The sequence below is a fragment of the Carcharodon carcharias genome, chromosome 1 (assembly GCF_017639515.1).
Source record: "Carcharodon carcharias isolate sCarCar2 chromosome 1, sCarCar2.pri, whole genome shotgun sequence".
Taxonomy (NCBI): domain Eukaryota; kingdom Metazoa; phylum Chordata; class Chondrichthyes; order Lamniformes; family Lamnidae; genus Carcharodon; species Carcharodon carcharias.
The window spans coordinates 33,684,352-33,711,977 of record NC_054467.1 but is presented as its reverse complement, the minus strand read 5'-3'; the positions used below and the strand labels follow the sequence as shown (position 1 = coordinate 33,711,977).

The 27,626-nt window shown below is 40.9% G+C and overlaps 1 protein-coding gene across 7 annotated transcripts in view; it reads right to left on the bottom strand.

The window, feature by feature from the left end:
* Positions 1-27,626, bottom strand: part of gab1 (GRB2-associated binding protein 1) — a 222,751-nt gene that overhangs the window by 74,796 nt on the left and 120,329 nt on the right. For all 7 annotated transcript variants that reach the window (XM_041190745.1, XM_041190706.1, XM_041190770.1 and 4 more), the window contains exon 2: positions 4,715-5,009. In XM_041190745.1, coding sequence (XP_041046679.1) covers positions 4,715-5,009 — 295 coding nt within the window. The remainder of the gene's footprint in view (positions 1-4,714; positions 5,010-27,626) is intronic.

Below are 27,626 nucleotides of genomic sequence, written 5' to 3'. Positions count from 1 at the left end.
CCTGCCAAAGTGAACATCACATTTTCCCACATTATACTCCATCTACCAGATTTTTGCCCACTCAACTTATCTATATCTACCTGCAAACTCCTTATGTCTTCTTCACAACATACTTTCCTACCTATGCGTCATCTGGAAATTTAGCTACCATGCCTTCACTCCCCTCAGCTAAGTCATTGATACAAATTGTAAAAAGTTGAGATCCCAGCACAGACCCCTGCAGGACTCCACTAGTCACATCCTTCCAATCCGACAAGAGGAAACATCAATGTCCACCTTGTCAAGACCATTCAGGATCTTATATACTTCAATCAAATCACCCCTCACTCTTCTAAACTCCAGTGGAAACAAGCCCAGTCTGTCTAACCTTTCCTCATAAGACAACCCACTCGTTCCAGGCATCAATTTACTAAACCTCCTCTGAACAGCCTCCAAAACATTTACATCCTTCCTTAAATAAGGAGACCAAATCTGCACACAGTATTTGAGATGTTGGTCTCAACAATGCCCTTTGTAACTGAAGCATAACATCCTTACTTTTATTCCTTTGCTTAACAAAAATCTGAGGTTATGCATACTCTGTTTTCTGCTAGCCAGCCAATCCTCTATCCCCTATACCAAGAGCTTTTATTTTCCGCAATAACTTTTGATGTGACACTTTATCAAGTGCCTTCTGGAGATTCAAGTACAGTATGTCTATAGGCTCTCCTTTATCCACAGCACATGATACTCCTTCAAGGAACTCTAATAAATTGATTAAACATGATTTCCCTTTCACAAAACCATGCTGACTCTTTCCAATTACTTTGCGTTTTTCTAAGTGCCCAGTTATAACTTCTTTAATGGTCAACTCTAACACCTTCCCCATGACAGATGCCAAGCTAACTGGCCCACAGTTTCCTGTTTTCTGCCTCCCTCCTTTCTTGAATTGAGGGGTTATATTTACTACTTTCCAGTCGGTTGAAACCTTTCCAGAATGTAGGGATTTTTGGAAAATTAACACCAATGCACCTACTCCCTCATTACTTATCTCTTAAGACCCTGGACCCAGAGACTTGTCAGCCCACAGCTCCATCAGTTTGCTCAGTACTGCTTCCCCAGTGATTGTAATTTCACCAAGTTCCTCTCTCCCCTCCATCTCCTGATTTATAGCTATTACTGGAATTTTACTATATCCTCTATTGTGAAGACAGAAGCGAAATATTTGTTAATTTCATCTGCCGTTTCCTTAATATCTATTGTTAACTCCCCCATCGCTCTCTGGAGGACCAACACTTATTTTACCTACTCTTTTCCTGCTTAAATACCTGTGGAAATGCTTGCTATCAATTTTTACATTTCTAGTTAGCTTTTTCTCATGCTCTAACTTCTTTCTCCTGATTAACCTTTTAGTCATTCTCTGCTGTATTTTAATATTCTGACCAAACATCTGACCTGCCACTCGTCTTTGCGCAGTTATATGCTTTTTCCTTAAGTTTGATGCTTTCCTGAACTTCTTAAGTTAACTATGGATGGTATTGTAGGAATATATTTATTCTGAATATTTTGAAAAATACCTTTAAATGGCTGCCACTGCTCTCTATTGATCTATCCCCTTGCCTAGTATCCCAGTTTATTTCAGCTAGCTCAGCTTTCACGCCCACATAGTTGCCCTTATTTAAGTTTAAGATACTAGTCTTAGACCCACTCTTCTCCCTTTGACATTGGATGTAAAATTCAATCATATTGTGGTCACTGTTACCTAGGGGTGCCTTTATCCTGAGATCAGTAATTAATCCTGCAACATTACACAATATCAAATCTAATATAACCTGTTCTCTGGTTGGTCCCAGAACGTGCTGCTCTAAGAAACTCTCTCGAAAGCATTCTATGAACTCCTCATCCAGGCTACTACTGCCAATCTGATTTTTCCAGTTTATATGTAGATTAAAATCACAGATGATTATTGCTGTCCCTTTATCACAAGCATCATTGCGCAAGCACATAAATTGTGGCTACCATTAAGGTGCCTGTAGACCACTCCCACTAGTGACTTCTTTCCCCTACTATTCCTCACCTCCACCTAAATCGATACTGCATCCTGATTTCCTGAACCAAGGTCATCTCTAACTCTTGCACAAATACCACCCTTGATTAACAGTGCTACTCCTCCACCTTTACCTTGCTTCCTATTCTTCTTGAAGGCCATGTACCCCTCAACATTCAGGACCAAATCCCTGTCATCTTGGTCTCCATAATGGCTATCATACCATATTTATTTACTTTAATGTGTGTTATCAATTCGTTTACTTTGTTATGAATGCTACATGCACTCAGATATGGAGTCTTTAGTTTTGTCTTTGTTACCTTTGTGACGTCTAGGCTTGATTCTTGGTGCATTCTTAGGTTTTTCCCCCTCTGTCCCTTCCTGCCATTCTCCGACCCTCATTTTCCATATTATTATTTTCCTCTCTACTCTTTGATATGCAACATCTTTCCACATTTGATCCTTGACTATTTAGTTTAAAACTCTGGACTTCCTTCGTTATAAAAACATTGGTCCCAGACCGGTTCAGGTGGAGATAGTACAGCCCCCACTTTCCCCAGTGCTGATGGCAGTGCCCCTTCAACCGGAAGCCACTTTTCCACCAGTCTTTGAGACACATGTTCATCTCTCTAACTTCAGAAAGGGGGAGAGAGAGAGAGAGAGAGAAAGTGGGCAAGGGGGAAATAGGGCGGGAGGGGGCGGGAGAAGAGAGAGAGAGAGAGAGAGAGAGAGAGAGAGAGAGAGGGATAGGCTTGAACATTGATTCCTACGGGAACCTATGATTTACTTAAAGTTGTTTCACTTTAAGTCACAATCTTCTGGAATGCAACTATAACTTTAGGGGAGCACTTACTGAATGCCATACATTGTTGCAGACTGGAGTTTATAGCTGAAGGGAAAACAGCAAGGGAGCAGCTACACACATTTCAAGCTGCTCGAGTTTACACTATGATGCAGCAACTAGCCTGCGCTCCACTCGTACTAATAGTTTCCTAAAAAAATCAATATTAAATGTAGATTTCATAGGCATCATAATAATAATAGTCGAATACAATTCCAAATAATTAAATGAAACACTACTTCAATTAAGAAAATTTTAGGATTATACGGATAATCCAATAAACTGGATGCTGGTTGGTGAGAATTTGTATATCAAGATGGTTAGTAAGCCAATTGCTTTTCTTATCTGGAACGTCCCCCTATAAGTGCAAGGGAGGAAACAATTTCACTGGCAACATACTCCTTTTCACCTGTTAGACATTACACATGGTTTCACAAAAACAATGCTCTGGAAGAAAACTTGAATTTCATTACTACTGTGAAAACACTGAGCTGTCACCTTCTGACAACTCATAAAACAGAATGGCTATCAGAGTTATTCTTCCTCTGAAACAACCTTGGGCGGGAGGCATAACCTGTCATGCAAGCTGTGCTTAGAAAACTATTAATTCTTTTTCCCTCTGTTTCACTCTTGAAGAACGGAAGAAACTTGGATTTATACAGCCCCTTTCAATAAACTTGGGACATCCCAAAGCTCTTCAAACAGGTGATAGACGGTGGAAGGCTAGCCAAGAATACTTTGCAATAATTAAGTCCAGAGGCAACAAATGAGGATTTCCATTGCAGATGAGTAGACGCAGTAACAGAATCAGACGATGTTATGAAGGTAGAATAGGTAGTGATGGTGCAGGTATATGGCCGAAGCTCACCCCAGGTTCAAATATGACACTAAGGTTACAAACAATGTGGTTTAGCCCCAGAGAGTTGCCAGGGAAAGGGATGGTGTCAGTTCCTAGGAAGCGGAAATTGTGGAGGGGTACAGAAGATAATGGCTTAGTTGATTTAACATCTCATCTGACTGATGTCATCCCTGACACTGGAGCTCCTCTTCAATTTGAAAATGAAGTGTCAGCCGATATTACATGCTCAAACCTCTAGAATAGGGCTTGAATGCATGGCTTCCTGACTCAAGAGCCAAGGCTATGCAGGAGATATGGGCTGGTTGCTGGCACGTCCACTGAAGTGCTAATGGATAAGTTACCCATGCATCAGCCCAGATCTTCCGGTCAGCAGCAGCGATGAAATAGTGAACACCATTGACAACAATTCAAAGTGCGGCCTTACCATTTTTTGTCCTTACAGCCAGGCCTCTCTGAGCCGGAGCAAGGAGTGAGTCATTGTCAAAGGAATCCACCAGAGTGACTGGCGGGGAAAAGGAGCAATAAGACCATGCCTCCTTCTGATGTCACCAGCACAGGTAACTCCCTTAAGGTCAGTATGCTTGAAGTGCTATGGTAATTTTTTTAAAGTTCTTATGGTTGACTCACCTTCAAAAATTTAGAACCCCAGAAGCCCTTGGCCTTATTGGATGCTAGTGATGTTGAGCTTACCATGTGACATGCATTGTATGATGCATTTTGCTCAGTTGCATGGTGCTCCAATGCATTCACCCATTTACATGCTGGCTTAATATGTGTTCCTCCTCCCCACTTAGGCCACAGCTTCCTCAGCTTAATTAGATCCCACCCTTGCCTATCCAGATATTGTTTCTAATATGGCCACATGGTAATGGAATTTTCAGAATGCAATCTCTTCATTCTAATTAGGGACCAAACTGTGTAAAAGTAATGCCAAGTTTATGCAATCAACGGCAGCGCTTACTGGAAATAATCAAAGCTAAGCACTTACCCTCATCAGTAGGATTGAACCCACAGATATCACAGATACATCGAACCCACTTATTCATTTCTTCTTCAGTGTCTGCTACCAGGTAGAAGACACGGTCAATTGTTCTGATATCAAAAATGTAACTGTTCTCAAGATCCTTCTTATTAAAGGTCAGCCCAGCATCCACTTGCTCACAAAGATTCAAGTCAATGACACGGATCGGTTTCTTTGCATGATCATTTTTGTAGTATTCCAACACATCTGGATCTCCAGTCAGACGGCCACTTCGAAGTACAAACCAACGCTTCTTCCATGCCTGAAAATAAACCAAGAACATCATTCCATTGAACTGTCAGTGCCATTAAAATTTTCTAATGTGTTTACTACTGTATAGTGTTGTCATAAAACCGATTGTTTTGAGCTATAAAAAGGAGGCAAGATCACTGACACTACATCAGTGAATTTATGTTGGTCAACTATTTCTCCGCAGTGTAGAAATGCTTACAATTGCTTTATGTTATTTAAAAATTTACGGCTATAGTAAAAATACAAGAGAAGAGGGCACTCAGTTGAGTGCATACCTTCGCCACACTGTGAACTCAACGTTATTACAATTATGCAGCTCTTCCTTTAGGCTTTTCCCCTGCCTAGTTGATGCTCTGATTACAAAGCTGAGAAAATAAATCTTATAAGAGCTTCTATCTCACCGAGGAGGCTTCAGGAAAATCCACATCCAACAAACCATTCTGAAAACTTTGCTCACATTTTTACAGTTGTGACAAATGTCACCACAGCAGCTGAGGCAATCCACAATATTCTAAATAAAACAGGCCACAATATTTTAAAAGAAAAAGTCATTTTTCCCTATCTTCTAATGTTAACGAATCACTCAAAAAAATTCCAGGATCCCAATCTGAATCCACACCTTTGCCAAAAAACAAATAATTCTTCCTTGGGCCATTCCCTAGCTCTGTCCCAAGTTTCGTCGAAACCTGTCCAGTAGTTTTTGAGATATACTGTTTACAAACAGACTAACAAACAAGGGGGAAAACCATTACCTCTGTCCACCTTCACTGGTAGAGGTAATAATAGGTCCACCCTGAAGAGTTGCAAGGGAAATCAATTTGCTTGGATAACCCACAAGCTCCGTTTGTTCCAAGCTGTCCACCTTCTCCTTGATCCACCTTTTCTGATAATTGTACAAATAAGGACCCACTGGAAGAATAACGGGAGACTGAAACAGGTAGAGTTAGGGTATCATTAAATTTTCCCCCACCAATATCTTTCTCTCTTGAAGAATGGGTACTTGGGCACCATATAGAAGGCCATGCAGTACACATTGGTAAAGACAACATTAGCAGAAAGAAGGATGTGGTTCTGTAGTCAGAATTCAGGGAGCTAGGTAGGAAATTAACATGTAGGACCTCCAAAGTGTTAATCTCCAGCTTACTCCATGCACAAGTGAGTATAAAAATAGGAGGATAAAGCAGATGAATGCATGGCTGGAAAAATGGTGTAGGAGGGAAGGCTTTAGATTTTTGGGACATTGGGACCAGCTCTGGGGAAGGTGGGACCTGTATAGGCTGGAGGGTTGCACCCAAACAAAGCCAGGATTGAATTCCTTGCGGGGCAATTTGCTAGTGCTATTGGGGAGGGTTTAAACAAACTTGGCAGGGGTGTGGGAAACAGAAGGAAATATCAGACAGGAATACCAAGGTGCACAGAATACTGCGAGAGTTAGAGAAGCACTACAGTAGGGAATAGTAAGTTATTAGGTGGGGTTAGTATAAGGGAGAAAGTAGTAAAGTCTAAATCAGGGATAAATGTGAATGCATGGAGTGAAGTTAATAAAATTGGTGAATTACACATGCAGGTTTACATGTGGAAAATGATGTTATGGCTATAACAGAAACTTGGTTGAAAGAAGGGCAGAGTGTTAAATATTCCTGGATACAAGGTATTCAGGAAAGATAGGAAAATAAGAAAAGGGGAGAGAGTGACAATATTGATAAAGAGAGAATTGCAGGGTTGGAGAGAGAGGATGTTGCAGAAGAGTCAAGGACCGAATCTATTTGGCTTGGGCTTAGGAACAAAAAAAGTGCAATTATATTGCCTCTCAATGGGCTACCAACAAGTGGAAAGGATGTAGAGGTTCAAATTTGCAACGAAATTTCAGAGAAGTGCAAGAAGTTTACAGTAGTTATAATGGGGAACTTTAATTATCTGAATTTAGCTGGAATAGTATTAGTGCATAGGGTAGAAGGGGGCAAGAGTTCCTAGAGTGTGTTCAGGAAAATTTTCTGTAGCCGTATGTTTCTAGTCCTAAAAATGGGGAGGCAAGACATTGTTCTTGGGAATAAGTTGGGCCAAGTGGATCAAATATTTGTGGGAGAACATTTAGGGACAGTGACCATTGTATCAAAAGTTTTAGTTGGCAACGGAAAAGGACAAAGAACAATCTAGAATTAGAATAGTTAACTGGGGGAAAGCCAACTTCAATGGGGTAAGAATGGATCTGGGCTGAATAAATTGGATTCAAAAGGTTGGCAGGAAAAAGGCAACTGATACATTCAAGAAGGGATAGTTCAGGCACAGTCAAGGTATAGTCTTTTCAAAGGGGAAAGGTAGGGCAATCAAATCCAGAGCTCCCCGTATGACCAAAGAGATAAAAATAAACATGAAAAGTAAATATTGTGCTTTTGACAGATGTCACGTGGATAATATAATAGAGAACCAGGCTGAATATAGAAGGTTAGAGTGAAAAAGCAAATAAGAGAAGTAAAGAGGGAATATGAATTGTGGTTGACTCTTAAATGCTCTCTGAGATAGTGTATCAAGCCATGTCAGTTGTATCAAACCACTATGAGGAATTAAACTGGACAGTCCACTTGGCATCGACTTAGGTAACGGAAACAACGGCAAACACGGCCCTGTCGACCCTGCCAAGTTCTCCTTACTAACATCTGGGGGCTTGTGCCAAAATTGGGAGAGCTGTCTCATAGACTAGTCAGGCAACAGCCTGACATAAGTCATACTCACAGAATCGTCTCTTACAGATAACGTCCCAGGCACCACCATCATCATCCCTGGGTACGTCCTGCCTCACTGGCAGGACAGACCCAGCAGACATGGCAGCATAGTGCTATACAGTTGGGAGGGAGTTGCCCTGGGAGTGCTCAACATCTACTCCGGACCCCACAAAGTCTCATGGCATCAGGTAAAAAATGGGAAAGGAAATCTCCTGCTGGTTAACATGTACTGTCCCCCCTTCAGCTGATGAACCAGTACTCCTCAATGTTGAACACCACTTGGCGGAAGCACTGAGGGTGTTAAGGGTGCAGAATGTACTCTGGGTGGGGGACTACAATATCCATCACCAAGAGTGGCTCAGTAGGACTACGACTGACTGAGCTGGCCAGGTCCTAAAGGATATAGTTGCTAGACTTAGTCTGCGGTAGGTGGCGAGGGAAAAAACATACTTGACCTCATCCTCACCAATCTGCCTGCCACAGATGCATCAGTCCATGATAACATGAGTAGGAGTGTCCACTGCACAGTACCTGTGGAGGCAAAGTCCCATCTTCACATTGAGGATACCTCTATCATGTTGTGTGGCATTACCACCATGCTAAATGGGATAGATTTCGAACAGATCTAGCAACTCAAGACTGTGAATCCATGAGGTGCTGTGGGCCATCAGCAGCAGCAGAACTGCACTCAACCACAATCTATAACGTCATGCCAGGCATATCCCCTACTCTACCATTACCATCAAGTCAGGGGATCAATCCTGGTTCAATGAGGAGGGCATGCCAGGAGCAGCATCAGGCAAATCTAAAAATGCGGCGTCAACCTGCTGAAGCTACAACTCAGGACTACTTGCATGCCAAACAGCATAAGCAGTGATAGGCAGAGCTAAGCAATCCTACAACAAACGAGTCAAATCTAAGCTCTGCAGTCCTGCCAAATCCAGTCTTGAATGGAGGTGGACAATTAAACAACTCGCTGGAGGAGGAGGCTTCACAAATATCTCCATCCTCAATGATGGGGGTGCCCAACACACCAGTGCAAAAGATGAGGCTGAAGCACTTGCAACAATTTTCAGTCAGAAGTGCCGAGTGGATGGTCCATCTCAGCCCCCTCCAGAGGTCCCCAGCATCCCAGTGTCAGTCAGCAGCCAATTTGATTCACTCCAGATGATATCAGGAAATAGTTGAAGGCACTGGATACTGCAAAGGCTATGTGCCTTGACAATATTCTGGCAATAGCACTGAAGCCTTGTGCGTCATAACTTGCTGTGTCCCTAGCCAAATTGTTCCAGTAGAGCCACTACACTGGCATCTACCCAGCAATGTGGAAAATTGCCCAGGAAGTCCTGTACACAAAAAGCAGGACAAATCCAACTAGGCCAATTACCATCCCACCAGCCTACTCTTGATCAACAGTAAAGTGATGGAAGGGATCAACAGTGCTATCAAGCTGCACTTAGCAATAACTTGCTCACTGACGCTCAGTTTGGGTTCTGCCAAGATCACTCAGCTCCTGACCTCATTACAGTCTTAATCCAAGTATGGACAAAACAGCTGAACTCCAGAGGTGAGACAAGAGTAACTGCCCTTGACATCATGGCAGCATTTGACAGAGTGTGGCATCAAGGAGCCCTAGCAAAACTGGAGTCAATGTGAATTGGGGGAAATCTCTCTTATGGTTGGGAGTCATGTCCAGTGCAAAGGAGGATGGTTGTGGTTCTTGGAGATCAATCTTCTCAGTACCAGGACAACACTGTAGGAGTTCCTCAGGGTAGTGTCCTTGGCCCAACCATCTTCAGCTGCTTCATCAATGACCTTCCTTCCATCATAAGGTCACAAGTGGAGATGTTCACTGATGATTGCATAATGTTCAGCACCATTAGTGACTCATCAGACACTGAAGCAGTCCATGTCCAATTGCAGCATGACCTGGACAATATCCAGGCTTGGGCTGACAAGTGGCAAATAACATTCGCACCATACAAGTGCCAGGAAAAGACCATCTCCAACAAGAGAGAATCTAACCATCACCCCTTGATATGCAGTGGCATTACCATCACTGACTCCCCCACTATCAACATCTTGAGAGTTACCATTGACCAGAAACTGAACTGGTCTAGCCATTTAATACTGTGGCTACAAAAGCACATCAGAAGCTAGGAATCCTGCGGCAAGTAACTCATCTCCTGACTCCCCAAAGTGTGTCCACCATCTACAAGGCACAATTCAGGAGTGTGATGGAATACTCTCCACTTGCCTGGATGAGTGCAGCTCCAAAAACACTGAAGAAGCTCAACACCATCCAGGACAAAGCAGCCCGCTTGATTGGCACATCATCCACAAACATTCACTCCCTCCACCACCATGCACAGTGGCAGCAGTGCTTACCATCTACAAGATGCACTGCAGGAACTCACCAAGACTCCTTAGACAGCATCTTCCAAACGCACAACTGCTGCCACCTAGAAGTACAAGGGCAGCAGATAGATGGGAACACCACCACCTGGAAGTTCCCCATCCAAGCCACACACCATCCTGACTTGGAAATATATCACCATTCCTTCACTGTTGCTGGGTCAAAATCCTGGAACTCCTTCCCTAACAGCACTGTGGTGCACCTATACCACATGTACTGCAACAGTTCAAGGCAGCTCACCACCACCTTCTCAAGGGTAATTAGGATGGGCAATAAATGTTGGCCTCACCAGTGATGCCTGCATCCCATGAATTAATATGAAAAATGAAAAGAGTTTGGCAGCTAGCATAAAATAGAATCCCAAAGTCTTCCATAGGCATATAAATAGTAAAAAGGTGGTCAAAGGAGGAGTATGGCTGATTAGAGACCAAGAAGGGAATTTATACATGGAAGCAGGAGAATAGTTGAGGTATTAAATGAATACTTTGTTTCCAATTTTACCAAGGAAGAAGATGCCACCTGAGCCATGATGAAAGTGGAGGTAATTCATACACTGGAAGGATTTTAAATTGACAAAGGTGTGGTATTGGACAGGCTACCTGTACTTAAAGTTGATAATGCACCAGGACCAGTTGAGATACACCCAAAAGGATAATGAGGAAAATAATCTTCTAACCTTCCTTAGACTCAGGGTTGGTGCCAGAGACTGGAGAATTGCAAAAGTTACATCCTTGTCCAAAATAGGGTGTAAAGATAAACCCAGCAACTACAGGCCAATCAGTTTAACTTCTATGGTGGGCAGACTCCTACAAACAATAACTTGGGACAAAATTAATAGTCACATGGACACATGGGGTAAATAAGGAAAGCCAGCATGGATTTGATAAGGGAAAAATCTTAACTAACTTGCTGGAATTTTTGAAGACGTAACAGAGAGGGTTTATGAGGGCAATGTTCTTGATGTAGTGTCCTTGGACTTCCAAAACGCATTTGATACATTGCTACACAGACTTGTAAGCAAAGTTATAGCTCATAGAATAAAAGGGACTGTAGGAACACGGATACAAAATTGGCTGAGTGACAAGAAACACAGAGTAGCGGTTAATGGTTTTTTGGGCTGGTGAAGGTTTGTAGTGGAGTTCCTCAGGGATCAGTGTTGTGACCCTTGCTCTTCTTGATACATACTAATGATTTGGACCTTGAAACTTGAAAGCATTGTGAACTGTAAGGAGGATAGTGTAGAACTTCAAAAGGACATTGACAGGTTGGTTGAATGGACAGACAAGCGGCAGTTGAAGTTCAATGCAAAGAACTGTGAAGTGATTCAGATTGGTAGGAAGAAACATGGAGAGACAACATAAATTAAAGGGTACAATTCTAAAGAGGGTGCAGGAGCAGAGCTATTTGGGTGTATACTTGCATAAATCATTGAAGGTAGCAGGACAGGTTGAGGGAGCGGTTAATAAAGCATACAGTATCCCAGGCTTTATTAATAGGGTCATACATGAGCAAGGAGGTTATGTTGAACTTGTGTAAGACAACTAGTTCAGCCTCAGCTGGAGCACTGCTTCCAGTTCTGGATGCCACATTTAAGGAAGATGTGAAGGCAGTGGAGAATGTGCAGAAAAGATTCACGAGAATGGTTCCAGGAATGAGGAACTTCAGTTATGAAGGTAGATTGGAGGAGTTGGGACTGTTTTCCTTGGAAAAGAAAAGGCTGACAGGAGATTTGATAGAGGGGTTCGAAATCAAGAAGGGTCTGGACAGAGTAAATAGGGAGAAAATGTTCACACTGTGTAAGGATCAAGAACGAGAGGGTATAGATTTAAAAGTAATTGGCTAAAGAAACAATAGCAACATGAGGAAAAACATTTTCACGCAACGAGTCGTTAAGGTCCGGCATGCACTGCCTGAATGTGATGGAAGCAGGTTCAATCGAGGCATTCAACAGAGAATTAGACCATTATCTGAAAAGGAAGAATGTGCAGGGTTATGGGGAGAAGGCGGGAGAATGGCATGAGGTGAATGGCTCATTCAGAGACAGTCTGAATGGCCTCCTTCTGTGCTGTAACCATTCTGTGATTCTGCCTTCACTGTCTATCAAGCCATATTCCATCATGCTGCAAGATGCAAGTGTGGAGACTGACCTTCAGAGAGCTATTTAATTGTGAATACCATCACTGTGATTCCCAACCACAGCTTCACTCAGCATGCGTATGCAGACTTCGAGAAGGAAATGTTGGTTGGTAATTAGGAGTAGGAATCATGCTAATTTCCTCTCCCTAAGTAAGAACATTGATATCTATTGTTTCAACCCCTTGTTGCATCAATCTAGTTTAGGGAAGGGGCCAGAGTGTAGGTTGAGGAGATGGAGAGAGAGTAAAAGGAAAAATACATTTAAATAGCACCTTTCATAACCTTAGACAACATTGAAGTGCTTTATAGCCAATGAATTACTTTTTGTAGATGTCATTGTTGTTGCTACTGCTTTGTAACATATGGCAGCCAATCAGCAAGATCCCACAAACACCAAATGAGATAAAAGATTTGTTCACCTGTTTTGCTGGTAGTTGACATAGGAATGTTGGCAAAGATACTGCAAATTCCCTGTTCTGAATAATGCCATAAGATTTTTACATCCCACAGGGAAGTAACTAAGTCCTCAGTTTAACGACTCTTTTGAAAGACAATATTGTTAACTGTGTAGCACTTTACTGCACTGAGGTGTTAGCTGAGATTTTGCATTCAGGTCATGAAATTTGCCTTGAACTCTCAACCTTCTGATTCGGAGGAATGAAGTCTGGGCCCCCCCAGTCTACACAGCCCTTCAACACACTCACTGAGCTGTTGCAAAAGGGACAATTCTATTTTGCTTTGGAGGTAGGACAGACAATAGTTTCCATGTTTCTTGAAAAAGATACACTACTGCATCCTTTGAAAAGGCATCATTTATAAGTAACAAAATGGTTTATTATACAATGTCCTTGGCCTATTTTGTTTGTTGAGCCGCAGCAAACACTGTTACAACACCAACAAGCTGTAAAGTTAGTTATTAAGAGCAGAGCTCTCACATCAACAATTTGAACTCTAAATGTCCTTTTTCTTGCAATCATTCCAAATAGTTTCAAACAAATAGCGCTACAAACACCATTTCTAAATTTTAGTCGTGAGGAAGAATGACACCTCAGAAATAATTTTTCACATAATTTTCCAAACACGACTATTTTTATCTCTTATTAACAGCTTCAAGAAAACCAAATCTGTTATTAAGCCACACAGATCAGGAGATCCCAGGTTCGCATTCCCAAGATAGCAACTGGGTGCCAAACTTTGGCTGCAGCAATCTTTAGTTTTTCCTTTGGGCAGTGGCAAGAGCCAGAGGGAATTAAGCCAGTATTCCTGCTCGTGATTGCTATCCAGCAAATGCTGCTAGACAATATTCATGCAGAACTGGCCAACATGGGCCATGATTACATGTTGCAGCAGGTACCAAATGTTGCCAGAGAACCAGTTTTGCAAAACACAAAGGCGAACCAAAAATGTTTACAAAATAATTTTCTGAATGTAGTATTGCATTAAAAACAAAGTTAATTTTATATCGACAGTTAAAAGTGAATTCCAGCTCAAAGGTTCACAATTAACCACCATAAGTCTTCCATTTGTTCATGCCTTTGTGGAGTTAAATTGCATGTTATTTTCTACTGTTTGATTCTTTTAGGGAGTTGGGATGTAGCACGATTAAATAATGCAGCTTTGAATACACAATGCTGCAACAGTGAGCAGGGACAAATACAGAGTTATAGATACTAGAGGCCAAGGTCTCTCCAAATTCAAGACACTGAGCTATTCAGTACGAGCCATTCCTCTTTGTACTCTGTTACCATACACCAAAGGTCTTCCATAATTAAAGTAGCTACGTTTCATAACAACTGCCAAATGATTGTCTAATAGAAACTGCTGCCTAGCTACACATGTGGCTACAATGTTTTAGTCATATGTACTAATTTTAGTGCAAAATACCTTAGATACACTCAAAGATTACACGTACATGTACTTCACATGGGTATATTTACTTAATGCCTGCCACCATTCAGCAATCAAGCAAAGCTCTCACAACAATCAAAACAGATTCAAAACATTTTACGAACAAATGCACGAAATTAAGTGCACATTCATGTGTTACTTGAATTTGAATACTGTGATCACATGCACAAAGTCCATTACTCATTTTTTATTTAATAATCAGAAATGCAGGTCACCACATCTGTATTCCCAATTATTCATAAGTAGGTAATGTATTAACCAAAATTGCTGGAAAGTAAGAAATCACAACAAACATTCCAGAATGCAATGAAACTTCATTATGTGAGTTAACTACTGCAGTTCAGAGAGATTCCAAGCTTGATTTCTGGTTTGTGCAGTTATCCAACTAGCATCCCTACTGCTGTTCTTCGTTGGAGCAGTGGGCGGCTGTTACAATTTGTCTCAGCACTTCTGACCTAGGGAGGGTTAAAAATTAGTCAGGATTCCCATTCCTAATTTCTTGGGGTGAAAGTCCTACTGGGAGCGCAGGTGTGGATATCATATAAAGACAAGATACTAGGACTGCCAGTGTCCATGGATTTGTATCCCAGCAAGAGTGAGCATTTTCAATGGAGGAAAAGGAAAGGGACAAAACAGGAAAATAGGGCTCAGGGATGGTGGAGGCATCAACTTTACATAAGACAAATTTTAATAGGTATTTCAAATAATGTTAAATTTGAGCAAGCATCTTTTGTGAAAGCTAAGTTGGTACGAGAATTTATAAATCACAACTTTGTTCTAGACTGAGAAGTTGCACTGAGAAGTAGATATACAAATCAAAATCTAGAGTATGCATGAATAGTCCAAAAGTAAACACTTAATTTTTCCAACCCTGTGAGACAGATGGAGGCTGAAGGGTGGGTAGCGGTAATCCCAAACAGTACGGCCCCCTAACGCCATGCTGCCTCCAGATGACTGTTCCAAGGGTGGGTTTCTGTGGGAATTGGCAACCTTCTCCACAGAGGCAGGAAGATGATGAAGTCAATCAAGGGCCATTTTTCAGCCAATGGACTCCACTTTTAACTGATCATGGGGGAAGGGGAGGAAAATAGGAAGAGAAATTTACTTATGACTAAACTATTCTTCTATCCGACCTGATGTGTACATTCCCTGTATTTTCACTTGTGCACATATAAACTGGTGCACTTCTCATGTACCTTAATCTGTGAGGACGAGTTGGAGCAGCTGCCAATGTTGCATTTACACTGGACCCATTTCATCAGTCAACATGAAGACTCATGTTGTGGACTCAGCAACATGGCAGCTTCAAACATGCATGTGTGCACAATTAGCCAAGCTCCCTTGCAAAGTCCTTTCAAATATCATGCTTTAATTAAACAGCTGTAAGTAGATAGTTCAGAAATACAAGTCTTCAATTGCACTTACAGTGGACTCTGAGAATGGCTCAATCTGCTCTTAGATCTGCATTTTGGCCATCACAAAATGGTCAAGAACATTCTAATTCTGCAGGAATTTGGCTGCCGTTTAAATTTTAACTAAGTATAGGTCCCAGATTGTATATTCCATAACACATCTCAACAATGTCACATTACTGGGTTGCTGCATAACGCTAAGTGCAGCATTTGAAACACGGTGAATACTTGCACTGTTTTAAACTTTCATTAGCAATTATATGTATTTTAATACTATACATATGGTAATCCCTTTCTATTGCACCAAAGTCCCTTCCTATTCAGGAGGTCTTCACTCCAAAAACATTTAGTGCCATTCCAAATTAAAGCCTGAAGAGCTTAAAGAACACAATGCTACAGGGGTGACACTACAACATGGTGTATATGGCTATGAAACACATGGACAATTGAGGTTTTTAATAATCTTCTACATTTTGCTAGAAAATTCTAATACCTGACTTAAAAACTTGGGTAAACATTTGGCCTAAGACAGGTCTTCTGGGCAGTCAATGCTCAGGTCAATTGATATCGGAACACTTGTTCAGATGTAGCTATTGAATTATTGTACACAATGCTAAAATGAGTACTCAAGTTATTGGTGTGGCATCTGATAATACTTTGCTAAAAAAGAGACTAAGCAGTTTGATATTAAATGCTTCAGGTGTATGTGAATCTGGTAATAGTTGTTGTCTATAGAAAAATTCCACTAAATTGACTGAAAGCTATTCAAGTTACACACACAATTTTACTAACCTTAATAAAACTTCAAATAATAATCGCAGAAATTAAGGTGAACCTGATCCAAGGGCTGTAAAAATGTAGCTTGGTTGCATTGTTATATGGGTGGTATGCACTTCATGTACTACAACATGCCTATTAACAAAAGGTTGGTCAACAGAAATTGCTGACTTGCCACAGATATGCGAACACAATTTAAGCCACATGCATTAATTTTGATGGAAAATGCCTTGCACACAATACAAATAAAGGTTCTTCACATTTATTTACTTTATATCTGCCACAATTTTGTACTAAGCTTTTCAGTCCATGGCCTGTAAATTCCAAACTCCAGGGCAGTGTATCTGGGGGAGGGTAGAGGGAGGGTGGACATGGAGGTGGGGTGGAGGTACTCCAAAGTTGCGCTGGGGAACACCCCCCCTGGAAGTTCCCAGGTAAGACTGCATGTCGATTGCCTGGAAAGTTCAAACTTCCAATGGGCGATTGCCCTGCACTGGAACCGTCCAAAAATGTGATTTAAATCGCAAACTTCGATGGTCCCAACAGTCTAGCAGCAATAGTTACCCAGAAAAAGTCAGAAGAATTTAAACTACTTCTTGTTTCTGGGTAACTATTATCGTGACTTCCACTGAAACACTTGGGCTTATAGTCTCTGGAGTTTAGAAGAATGAGAGGCGAATTCATTGACACCTACAAAATTCTGAAGGGGCTTGACAGTGTGGATGCTGAGACATTATTTCCATTGGTTCGGGAATCTAAAACAGAGGGGCACAGTCTCAGGATAAAGAGGCCGATCATTTAGGACTGAGATGAGGAGAAATGTCTTCACTCAAAGGGTTGTGAATCTTTGAAATTCTTTACCCCAGAGTGTTATGGATGCTTCATTGTTGAATACACTTTAAAAACTGGGATGGACAGATTTTTGGTCCCTCAGGGAATTTAAGGATACAGGGAGTGGGTGGGAAAATGGAGTCGATGCCCAAGATTAGCCATGATTGTATTGGATGGCAGAGCAGGCTCGGTGGGCCATGTGGTCTACTCCTGCTTCTTATGTTATCATGTGTCCAGATAGCTATGTTTATTATTCATTTTACTTGCCATAGAGGGAGTGCAACGAAAGTTCACCAGACTGTTTCCTGGGATGGCAGGGCTGTCCTACGAGGTGATTGAAGAGACTGGGCCTGTATTCTCTGGAGTTTAGAAGAATGAGTGGTGATCTCATTCAAACATACAGAATTTTTACAGGGCTCCATAGTGTAAGTACAGGAAGAATGTTTCCCCTGGCTGGGAGGTCTTGAACCAGGGCGGGGTGGGGGCGGGCGGGGGGACACAATCTCAGAATAAGGGGTAGGCCAGTTAGGACTGAGATGAGAAGGAATTTCTTCACTCAGAGGTTGGTGAATTCTTAACCTCAGAAGGCTGTGGAGGCTCAGTCATCGAGTATGTTCAAGACAGATCAACAAATTTTTAGATATTAAAGGCATCAAGGGATATGGGGATAGTGTGGGAAATTGACGTTGAGGTAGAAGATCAGCCATGATCTAGCTGAATGGTGGAGCAGGCTCAAGGGCTGAATGGCCTACTCCTGCTCTTGTTTCCTATGTTTCTATGTTCCTGTTTTTCCTATTTTCTGGCCAAAGCTGTAATTAGCTACATCTGGATTCCCAATTAGCCACATTAGGCAGGTAGCTAACATTTTGGTAACACTGTACTATCAAATTTAACTTCCCTATAAATATCAGAGTTTTATAGTGCCTTTAACTTGATCTTCAATTCTCAGTTCAGATTGTAGCAGATCCTGAATGTAACACTTGTGGTTCTCATAAATAAAAATATGTCACATACACATACAATGAACAGTAGTTAAATGACTGTCTTAAGGGAAGCAGCTGGGTTATTCCTATTGGAGACTGAAGTTAAAATGAACAGTAAACAGGAATTGCTCCTCATGCCTTCCTAGCACAGCACTTCCACAGCTTGACATGATCCAGTCCACTGTCCAAGCAACCCATGCAAATACCGAATAATCAATCCACACTTCTTCCTGTCAGGCAAATAACTGCAGGAGTCTTTAATATCAGAAGTCCTCTCAAAGGAAGTTCCACGTGTTAGAGAAATATCTCTGCGCTATATTTTCTCCTAATCCCCTACAGCTCATTTACTGTCATTGATTCAAATATGCTTGTTACAATGCTACAGCAACGCAGATGTACTTGGCACAAGAAAACTTTCAAAAGTTCCTGAAAAACAATAGGGCCAACAATGAATGCTAAAAATGCCATCTCAACTGGATTACAATTATATCAACCCTGAAAAACAAAATCAAGCTGTCACTGTACATCCCAATCAGGTTACAACATTATGATTTAAAGAAAACAATACCTTTTTTTGCTAAATACATCAGAAAAATCTACCGCATCAACAATAATTCAGGCAGTTCATCTGCCTTATGGTACTCAACTCTAAATGTACAGGTCAGAAAATTACCTTTTGGTTATGAGCGCACCATTTATACCCACTTCAGTACAATTTCCAAAGTAAATATATATACCCTGATTAAACTACCATTTACTTGTCTTTTTCTAAGAAGTATTTCAGGAACAAATGTAGATATGTACGGAAATGTGGTACTGGCACAACCAAACAAATCCTCTTCTGGGTAAATCAAATCTATACTAAACCAATCTATCAGAACTAGGAGGGCAGGCATTCATTTGCTGAAACTGAGGGATTAACCAAATTGGACATTATCTTCAGTGTTCAGACACATCCCAAAATTTGTTTGGTTGTGAGATTACATAAACACTTGTTGATTAACGATATGACAAGTCTCCAGGCTCTATCACTTTGCATTTCCAGTCTCATTTTGTTTCCATTGTATTCTGTAGCTTTCCATTTCTCTATGCATGAGACACTCTGCCCTTCACCTTCATTCTTTCCTTCTCTCTTTTGCTCCCTCTCTCCATCACTCCAAGTCTCTCTTTGCCTTTAAATCTTTATGTCTCCAAATATGTTGATATACTTTGTACAATTTTTTAGCCCTTTCTGTCTTCATCCATCTCCAGTATTATGACAAAAAACATTAGAAATATGAAAACAAAATATTTTCTCTTGAAATGCTAAATTATCAGACTGCTTCTCTAACATCCAGGACTGGATAATCCGTAATTTCCTCCAATTAAGTATTGGGAAAACTGAAGCCATCGGTTTTGGTCCTTAATGACTGACTTCATCCTCCTTCTTCGCAACAGTCTAATACTAAATCTTAGTATCATATTTAGCCCCAAGATGAGCTTTTGACCACATACTCCAGCCATCACCAAAACTGCCTATTTCCACCTCAATAGCATTGCCTGACTTTGCCCTTGTCTCAGCTCATCTGCTACTGAAACCCACATACATGTCCTTGTTACTCTTGACTATTCCAACCCACTTCTGGCTCAATTCCCACATTCTACCCTTCCCAAACTTGAGGCCATCCAAAACTCTGCTGCCTGTGTCATAACTTGCAACAAGTTCCCGTGTCTGCTGACCTATAATAGCTCCGAGTCAAGCAATATCTTGGTTTTAAAATTCTCATCATTGTTTTCAAGTGGCTCTATGGCTTTGCTCCTCCCTAACTCTATAGCCTCCTCCAACCTCACAACCTCCTGAAACATATGCCCTTCTCTAATTCTGGCCTCTGAAGCATCCCCAATTTTAGTTGCCCCACCATTGGTGGGCATGCCTTCAATTGCCTAGCCTTTGAATTCCCTCCCAACACCTCTTCTATCATACTTTCCTCCGTTAAGATACTCTTTACAACCTAGCTCTGACCAAGTTGTTAGTCATCTGTGCTAATATCTCCTTATCTAGCATGGTGTTGTACTTTGTTATATAACGCTCCTGTGAAGTCCCTTGGCATGTTTTATTATGTTAAAAGCTCTATATAAGTCATTGCTGTTGAAGTGAGATCACTGTCAGTAAACTGTGAAAAATGACTTCGACCAGTTCAAAGCAGTTACTGAAATTTTGAATTTCATGGTACAAGCCTGCAAAGCTTCAGCCGTTTGGCATTTGATGTTATCCGTCTGCATTGCTGGCATACTTTAAAAGAAGAGATAAAGAGGTCATTTTAGTTGATCAGCTCTCAGGAATGCCATTTTTGTTTTCCATACAGAAGAATGATGGCGATTAAATGACATCTCCATTTATTACTACATCAATATAAAACAGCTGAGAACCACTAATAATTCATCAACATCTAGTTTCTGTATTACTGCAAGCCACAAGTGCAGAAATTATTGCATAATTTTGATGCTGATACTTTCACACCAAAAAGTTGCTTTAGTTTCAGTAGTTGAACAAGCCAACAGTTACTCCATGTGCCTCTTGTGGCACTCTCAGACAGGCCCATTGTGGTACGCATCACAGTCTCTCTTTCACCTCCTCTTCACCCCCAGGGTTATCCATGCTTTCAGCCGCTTAAGCCAGAGTCTCTGCACCATAAGTCTTTGCACCATCTTCTTCTGCATAAACAAGTGCTTTGAATTCTTGGGCACTCCTCCTAACATACCCTTTGGTTTGGTGAATGTTTTCCCAAACCTTTGCAATGTCTTTCTATATTAAAGGGAACTATATAAATACAAGTTGTTGTTGGTATGCTACATGAATCTTATGAGGAGTGGAACAAATATGACAGAATATAGAACATAATTGGTGACCAAACCAATCAACTTGTAGAGCTGAGTGGACTGGTTCCAGCAGCAGTCTGTTATTTAAAAACAAGGTAAAGGATTTATTCAACATTTTGGAACTGATTCATTGAAGTACTAGAATCTGGTTGATTGATCTTTGGTTCTGGAATCCAATCGTTTGATGGGACTGTACATTACTGCATCACATAAACAAACATCCATAAAAAAATTATACCTTCAAACACATAAACTGGAGCCTTGGTTCGCAATTAATATTCAACAAATTTTACATCGGGGGGTTAAAATACTTTGGTGGGCCTGGAGCCCAAGTTGCATTCAACCAAGACTTGCACATACAGTAACAGCTTTCAAGAAGTTATGACTTATGTATCAGATTTGTGATAGCTTCATACTGCATTGTAGTCTCTGATACTCAATTGGAACCATTAACTGAACTCTGGTGAAGGCATCCTCAAAGGAGTTAAGTGTCTCTCATTCTGGCCATAAAAATTTAAGTGCATGTATACACTTAGGTAATATCCATTTAAAGGAATGGCGAGAACAACGGAAACAGAGAGCAAAGGAGGTCAATTCTGCATAATCTTGGAGCATCTGTTATTTTGCAAGAATGTCAAAGAAATAGCAGAAAATATTGAAACAATGAAGGTTACTGATTCACCGTTATAGAAGCAGGTAAGGTAGTTATCAATAACATTTTGTCATCTTGTCAAATTAGTGGGATTTTTAAACGGATGTCTCTTCCAACCAACATTAAATAAATTAAAACTAAGCAACATTCAGAAACCCTGCATTTTATATACTTAAGTGGGTGGTGTCTAATTAAATGGGAGATTCTGAATAAAACAAAAGCAACTCTGATGGCTCAAAACCATTTCTATTATACATCATAGGAGTATTCTGACTTAACATTATCAGAGGACCTTAACAAGATTGCATAGTCCTGCTCACCAAGAATACATGATAGACTGAAAGAAAGAGTGCAAGTGAATCCCTGTACAACGTGGGGAATAGTTAACGGTGATGGAAGATGATGTAAAGCACTGCAACTGCATAACATGGTAACACTATTGCGCAAACGCTTGCTAAACATATACGCTAAAATGTCAAAAATGAAAGGAATATTAAGAAACTGTCACTGCTGCACATCTGGCCCCAGTTCTAGGGAGAGAGTAGGGTTGTGGGATTAGTCTGGATTGCTCTAGGCTGAATGACTTCCTTTTATTCTGTGAACTTCTGTGGTTTCACACATAAGTGCTGGTATAAATCTTGGCCCATAATTTCCTGTCAAAATAATGGCAAGGCTAATTGTATCACTATTTTTTTTTTGCACAAATGCCACAGCAACTTCGGGCAAGAACAGATGGATGGAAATTCAAAAGTTGCTATTTGAGCTATATTTCTCTGCCATTAGCTTCTTGAAAACTGTACCTCGATGCTGGTTCACTACTGAAATGCATCGAATGGCATGAAGCTGCCATATTTGCACAGTAGATCCAAACTAAATTCGGCACAGAAAGTTAAAGCTAGTCTGAAATAATGCAACAAGCCTGTCTTGGAGCCATTTAAAGTCATGCATATTTAATTAAACCTGGATTAGCCACCAGAGATTCTTTAAATGGCATGCTAAGTGTTATTTACTTCCAATGAACCTCTCTGGCATTGAAACTTAAAGATTACAAATGTAGAGCCTCATTTCTTCAAGTTTTGATTGTTCTCGGATATTTTAAAAAGGCTCTCTTTAAATGTTCCCTCTGTCTCTTTTTTCTCTCTTATTTCAATCCTTCTTTCACTCTCTTCTCCCTCTGTACCTGATTTGACATTGAATTCACCCACTCTAAATTATACTTCCTTCTCAGTCCTTGCGCTCTTAATCATTCAATCTGACTACTAAAGGAAATACGCAGTTGGTTTACTCATGAAAGCGCCTGTTTCCCTCACTGTGATGCTAACAGCTCGCATTTTCTGCAACTTGTGGTGCAATATGCCATTGCAATTAAACGGCAAGAGCAAGTATAACCAAAAGACTTGCCCTGCTACCACTAAATATGCCCCAATATTGCACAAATTATGACTCAATATTACACAAAGTGCAAATCCCATCTTAATCCAATACTGAGATTTTCAGTGTTAAAAACGTACACCTTTACTGTACTTCTTACACCAAGTGTGTAAATTGACACAAAACCTGGAATTCTTTGCATCTTATATCAGAAATACCTTGGACTGTCTAAGGGGATAATTGGATCTTTTGATAAAAAACAAAAGCTGAAGAACAATGCAGTTATTTTGTGAAACCCAACAAGATCATGAGACATCACGCTTTGAAAGAACATAAGAAGATTTTATATATGCAACAATGGATATTGAGTTTTGATGAATCCTGGAAACCAGATTCAAGGTAAGCTTAAGTGCAGTTATAATCCTCCTTGGACAGAAATACCTGCTAACCTGACCCTCTGTTATGTCCTGGGTAAAACAGTCCTTCATCAATCACCAGTACCAAAACAGGTTCCAAAGTCATTACTGTTTGTGGGAGCCTATCTTGCATAAAATGGCTGCTGTATTTGCCTATGTAACATGCTTTGAAGTATAGTGACTGTTAAGTGCTTTGAGGCTATTCTGAGAAATCCAAATAATTAAAGAGCACAATTTACAGAAGAGCTGTAGTGTTCTTAATCTTTTTAAGGAGATGCATTTTATTATAATTCTTAGAAGGAATAACAATGCATTTGATTTTAAAAATTATTTCCTTCTCATTTCCCCACACTTTGTAATTTCTTCAAGGAAAAGTAGCTACTGACATCAAAATGCTGAAAGCACAGGTTGAAATTGCTAATCAATCATTCTGCCTAAAAGGGAAACTGAAAACAAACTAAACATTTAGCAACTGAAAGCAAAACTAATTGAAGCCTGCAGTCAAGATAAATGGTTAATAGAACAATTTGAAAATGCATCCCCCATTGAAGTCAAAGCTTTTAAAATCTTGAAATAAAATTGAACCAGAAGTTCCCAACAAAATTGAAAATTATTCTATTCTGGTTACAAATGATGATTTAATGCTTCTGAATGTCAAAAAATTCACATGGCCCTTTATTGCCAAAAATAATGGGTCTGAGCTACCGAATCACACCTGTTCACAGCAGGTTGAAATTATTTGGATGTTCCTTTGAGGAAGGGAAGGAGTCGAATCGCATAAACAATTTCATTACAACAAAACACAGTAATAAACAGAACAAAGTAATGCTCAGCAAGTAACAATAGGACACCCAAACAATGTAAAGCATACACAGCTATTACAACTTTTCCAAAAACAATACTTCAAAAACAAAATCCATGTATTTTACGACATAAACAATTTACTAACAGATCAATGCACTGAGGTGGTCTTGTGCCTGTCTCAGAGCTAGAAACTCTGGGTTCATGTCCCGGACTTAATGGCCAAGGAAGGTGCATGGATAACGTGGTTGAGTATCTATCTAGCTGTAAATCCTTCCAACCTACACCAATGACAGGCAGTAAGAGTGGGAGAGATTCTTGGTCAGCCATGTGATGGAAGGAAATTGAAGCCTCTATCATCACTATCCATAACTCCAGGCTACAACATGCATGTAAATATCTATGCTGCCACAGCAACTTTGACTTCTTGGGGATGCTGGTTGGCTCAGTTGACTGGATGACTGATATGGATCAAATTGGTGCCAACAGCATGGGGTTTGATCCCTGTTTCAGTTGGAGTGGATTCGGCCTCCTTACCTTACACGTGGAGGGGATCAGGTTGCTGTGGGTCAGACCTGCCTTTGGGCAGAGAACTCAAGAAGATGATGATGATGATCACGCACAGCTCAGCCTTAACTATACAGCTTAGGTTTCTAATCTGCACACAGAACAGGTTTCTTGTGCAGAAAAAGCACATACAATCTTCACTGCTATAATTGCTCAAACCTCAAAAGTAAAAATAACTGATTTTTTAATTATACCTTGGTGCTGTAACAAACTAATTATAAATGTGTTTCTTGGCGGGGGGGAAAAATCATACCATACCGTAACACCCCTGCAAAAAGGAGACAACTTGACTTCAACTAACTGGGGACCTGCTTAACACAATAACACTTTACAGTCTTTTGAAGATGTGTTGCCAAATCTCCTACCAGTTTATAAACAAACTAATAAATAGTAATAAGTAAAAAAATAAGCAACACATGTTGGAAATGTAAAATAAGAGAACAAAATATGCGCAGTATTTATGACTTTTCATCATCATTTTGCAACTGCTGTAGCTGTACTGCCAGGAACACAGCCATCAAAGCAAAGCAGTGTATCAAGCTCGTATTGAGATATAGTAATTTTTAAAAATTGCTGGTGCTCTCACTGTATATAAATACAAAAATATATAAAAAATGCACACACATAGCTCCCACCACTTAGACGTTGCATTTTTAACCAGTTGCCTGTATTGAACATGGTGCTAATGGTTGCTGTGAACAACAGCTCGGTAGATGAGTGAGGAGAGGCTGGAAGCAACCTATGGAATGAGAGCAGCTTTGAGTTGCAGGATCGTGGAGGTAAGCCACACCTGGAAATATGGCCAGCGGGAAGATTGGTGGCTGCCTGGAGGGTTGGGGAATGGGAGAGGCTGATCCAAAATAGCGCCAATCGAGTCACACAATCCTACATCACACCTGGTACGAGTCACAATGCTAAGTGCACACACAAACCCCATTACTAACACAATGTTAAATCAAAATAACTTAAAATGGGGCAACTTAAAGTGAGTTCTTACTGTATTTTAGGACCTGTGTTGACATTTCTTTTTCCAATGCAGTTCAATTTAAGGGCATTGTGGAAATACAATTCCAATGCACCCAGGTCAAGAAAATTCACTTCCCTATTCTGACAATATTCAGCAGAGATTAATCTGCAATAGTTCTTCAGTTCTCACAAAACTACAGCTAGGCAGCCACCCCCCTCCCCCCACCCCCCACCTCGAATAATCTTCCCCACCTCATTTCAGTCAAACGCTAAACTACAAAAATGCTCCAGCATTTCCAACTGGAAAACATTTAATATATTGCAAGGTGTTCTGATTCTGTATGTGGAAGTTAAGAAAAAAATATACTTCTTTGGTCCAGAAAATCTGCAGTCCTCAGAGAGGGAAAATCAGAAATTTCACAATAATTCACTTTCAGGTCATGGCATTGTTCAGATGCTGATTAGTCATAAACTGGCATTTATATGCTGCACAAGAATACATCACACAGAGACTAACCCCTTCAGCACAAGCTGCACAGCAATCAAGAGCAAGGTCACACCTCCTGGTTCAAAGAAGGATATGTTTTCAGAAACTATGATTCAATATTCTCATTCTGTAACTGGTCAATTAAGGGCAAATATCTGCAACCCCTGTATATATTATAGACTCATTTTGCAGACATTACATTGGAGGACCAAAACATAGTTAAACTGAAAACAACGGTGAGTAATCTAGAGAGTTTTTAAAATGTACAGAAGATGTCCCGGGTTCTTCATAAATAGACATAATGAAGGGGTAATTTACGAGTAATTCAAAGAAATGGGCTTTGGGGATCAAGGGAGATGCTGAAGCAGAGAGCTTGAGGGAGGGGGGCTAGTTTGAAAGAATAGGATCAAGGCGGCTGTAGGAACTGTCACTAATTGCAGATTAAAGGGACAAGGTCAAAATCAGGTGTACAAAATATTACGGGGGGGGGGGGGGGAGGAGAGATATAGACCTAAAGATATCATAAATATGGGCTACTGTGAATTAGTGAGAAATGCGTGGCTGACTGTTTTTGACAAATTGGAGTTTATGGACCATGGAGAATGAAAGAACAGCAAGGATGGCGCTGGAGTCACTGAGTGGAATCAACATATACCCCACAGGCAAGTGTGAAAACAGGATTGGGAGCAAACTTGAAGATTAGGGCAACGGGTTGGCAGGCCAACACATTCCTGACAATCCAGACGATCTTGCCAGAGGTGAGTGAACAATGGCAGCAGTGCCCTGCCTGGCAGCCACAGGTAGCCATTAACGATCAATGAAGGGCATGTTGCAGGAGGACAGGGAGGATTCCCTCAGATCTTCCAAGCAGCAGAGCAGTCTCCTGTTGAGTGCCAAGTCTGGGAGCTGGTCTCCTGGCTGCAGGCTGGGGTCCAGCTAGGCCTGCTTTATTCTCCCACATCCCTTAGTAAATACCAGAAGATCACAGATGCAACTGGCAACTTTGACCACATAGAGTTTTTAAAACTTAGTAATTCTTCTAAGGTTGCCTTCATCTTGAGGCACCCTTGCGGCATCCTGCCCGCCTCAGCAGCGCCCACCTCATCAGGTGGGACTGCCAGCAGGCTTCCATTGCAGGCCCTCTACTGGCCCAGCAGCCTCAGGGTCAGGTGACAGACAAGGAGTTAGACAATTAACAAGTTGCCTCTTGGAAGATTGCACCACGGGGAGCACTGCAAATCCATGCGGTTCGAGATTTGGAAATGGTCCCAACTCCTGAAAAAACCCTATCAGCATAAGTTTCCACCCACCGAGTTTGAAAG